This window comes from Brassica rapa, chromosome A10 (genome assembly GCF_000309985.2).
Source record: "Brassica rapa cultivar Chiifu-401-42 chromosome A10, CAAS_Brap_v3.01, whole genome shotgun sequence".
In the NCBI taxonomy this organism is placed as follows: Eukaryota; Viridiplantae; Streptophyta; class Magnoliopsida; order Brassicales; family Brassicaceae; genus Brassica; species Brassica rapa.
The window spans coordinates 13,145,096-13,146,439 of NC_024804.2; the positions used below are offsets into that span (position 1 = coordinate 13,145,096).

The 1,344-nt window shown below is 47.5% G+C and overlaps 1 protein-coding gene across 1 annotated transcript; it reads left to right on the forward strand.

Annotated features, from left to right (window-relative positions):
- The first annotated feature begins 243 nt into the window (after window positions 1-243).
- LOC103846164 (putative pumilio homolog 20) lies at window positions 244-1,344 on the forward strand. Its single transcript, XM_018655370.1, has one exon. It carries the CDS (start codon window positions 244-246, stop codon window positions 1,342-1,344), a length of 1,101 nt encoding a protein of 366 aa, XP_018510886.1.

The following is a 1,344-nucleotide window of genomic DNA, read 5'->3' on the forward strand; positions in this document are numbered from 1 at the left end:
ACAATGGGATAAAAACTCTAAGAAATCTGAATGAAGTGTACATATGTAATTCAATTAACAAATGCAGAGAAATCATATTCATTTTCTAATTCGGCTCTCAAAACTATAAGGTAACATTAAAACATAAAAAAAAAATCTAAAAGGTGAACTTGACGTCGCCATGCATATATATGTTTACTTTCCTATATATAGGCCTCATCACTCCACATATCTTTAACAATTACGTAGAACTAAAGTATACAAATGGCAAGCGATGACGATTCCTTTTCGACGTACGTGGATATGCTACGTGCTTTTCACACTCGCCGTTTTGCCGCCGCAAGAGAATCCATCGAACAAGAGAACCGGGCGGTTCCTCCTACTCCTCCACTTGAAACTCCCACCGCGAGTCCTCCACCAAGAGAAACCGATCTTGCTGATGAGAGGAACCAATCTTTACTCAACTCACTTCGCTCCGCCGCCTTAACTCATGAAGAAACGGAGACGTGTTTGCGATCCCTCACCAACGTCATGACTAGCAGCGAAGAAGAAGATGATGCTCTGTTTCAAGAAGTCATCTCAAACTTAGACGGAAGCAAACTTCAGAGGATGGCCTCGTTGCTGACGTCAAACAACGATCACCACTTCTTGGAGATCGCAAGAAACAAGAACGGCTCCATCCGCCTACATAAACTCCTCGGCCAATCAGACGACGCCGACACCTTCTTCGTCGCCTCTCTCTTGCGCCACTTCCTCCACGTCATGACGGATAGGCACGCGGCCTACCTTGCCACTCAAGGGATGCGAGTTTTCAGCCACGAGAAGAAAATGGCAATGCGCGACCAAATTCTCCAACACGCGATTCACCTGGCGCGTGACCAATACGGCTGCAACGCGCTCAATGCAATCATTAGCGGCGTGGTCTTTGACTACTGCAGAAACGACCTCCATGATGTAGTCGCGTTCAACGCTCCTTTGCTAAGCAGCGATGCTTATGGGAACCATGTGGTCCGACACGTGCTTAAGCAGAATAACTTGCGTCGCACGTATGACATTGCGGTTCGCCTCCGTGGCCATTACATTGAGCTCTCTTTTACGAGGTATGGAAGCCGCGTCGTGGAGAAGCTTTTGGAGAGGGAGGAGACGAGGCCTTTGGTGGTGGCAGAGCTTTTGGAGTGCGGAAGAGACAAGTTGGGCAGGCTGGCGACGAGTGTGTACGGTAATTTCGTGGTGGAAACGTCATTGAAAGTCACGCCGGAGGATCTTTTTAGGGCTTTGGTGAATAAGCTCAAGCCTTTTCTCCCTCAGTTGCGTAGGTCTACTTATGGCACCAACATTGCAAAAATATTGGAGTCGATACGTTAG

Coding starts and splice junctions, on each gene's coding strand:
- LOC103846164 (XM_018655370.1), top strand. CDS start 244: ATGGCAAGCGATGACGATTCCTTTTCGACGTACGTGGATATGCTACGT.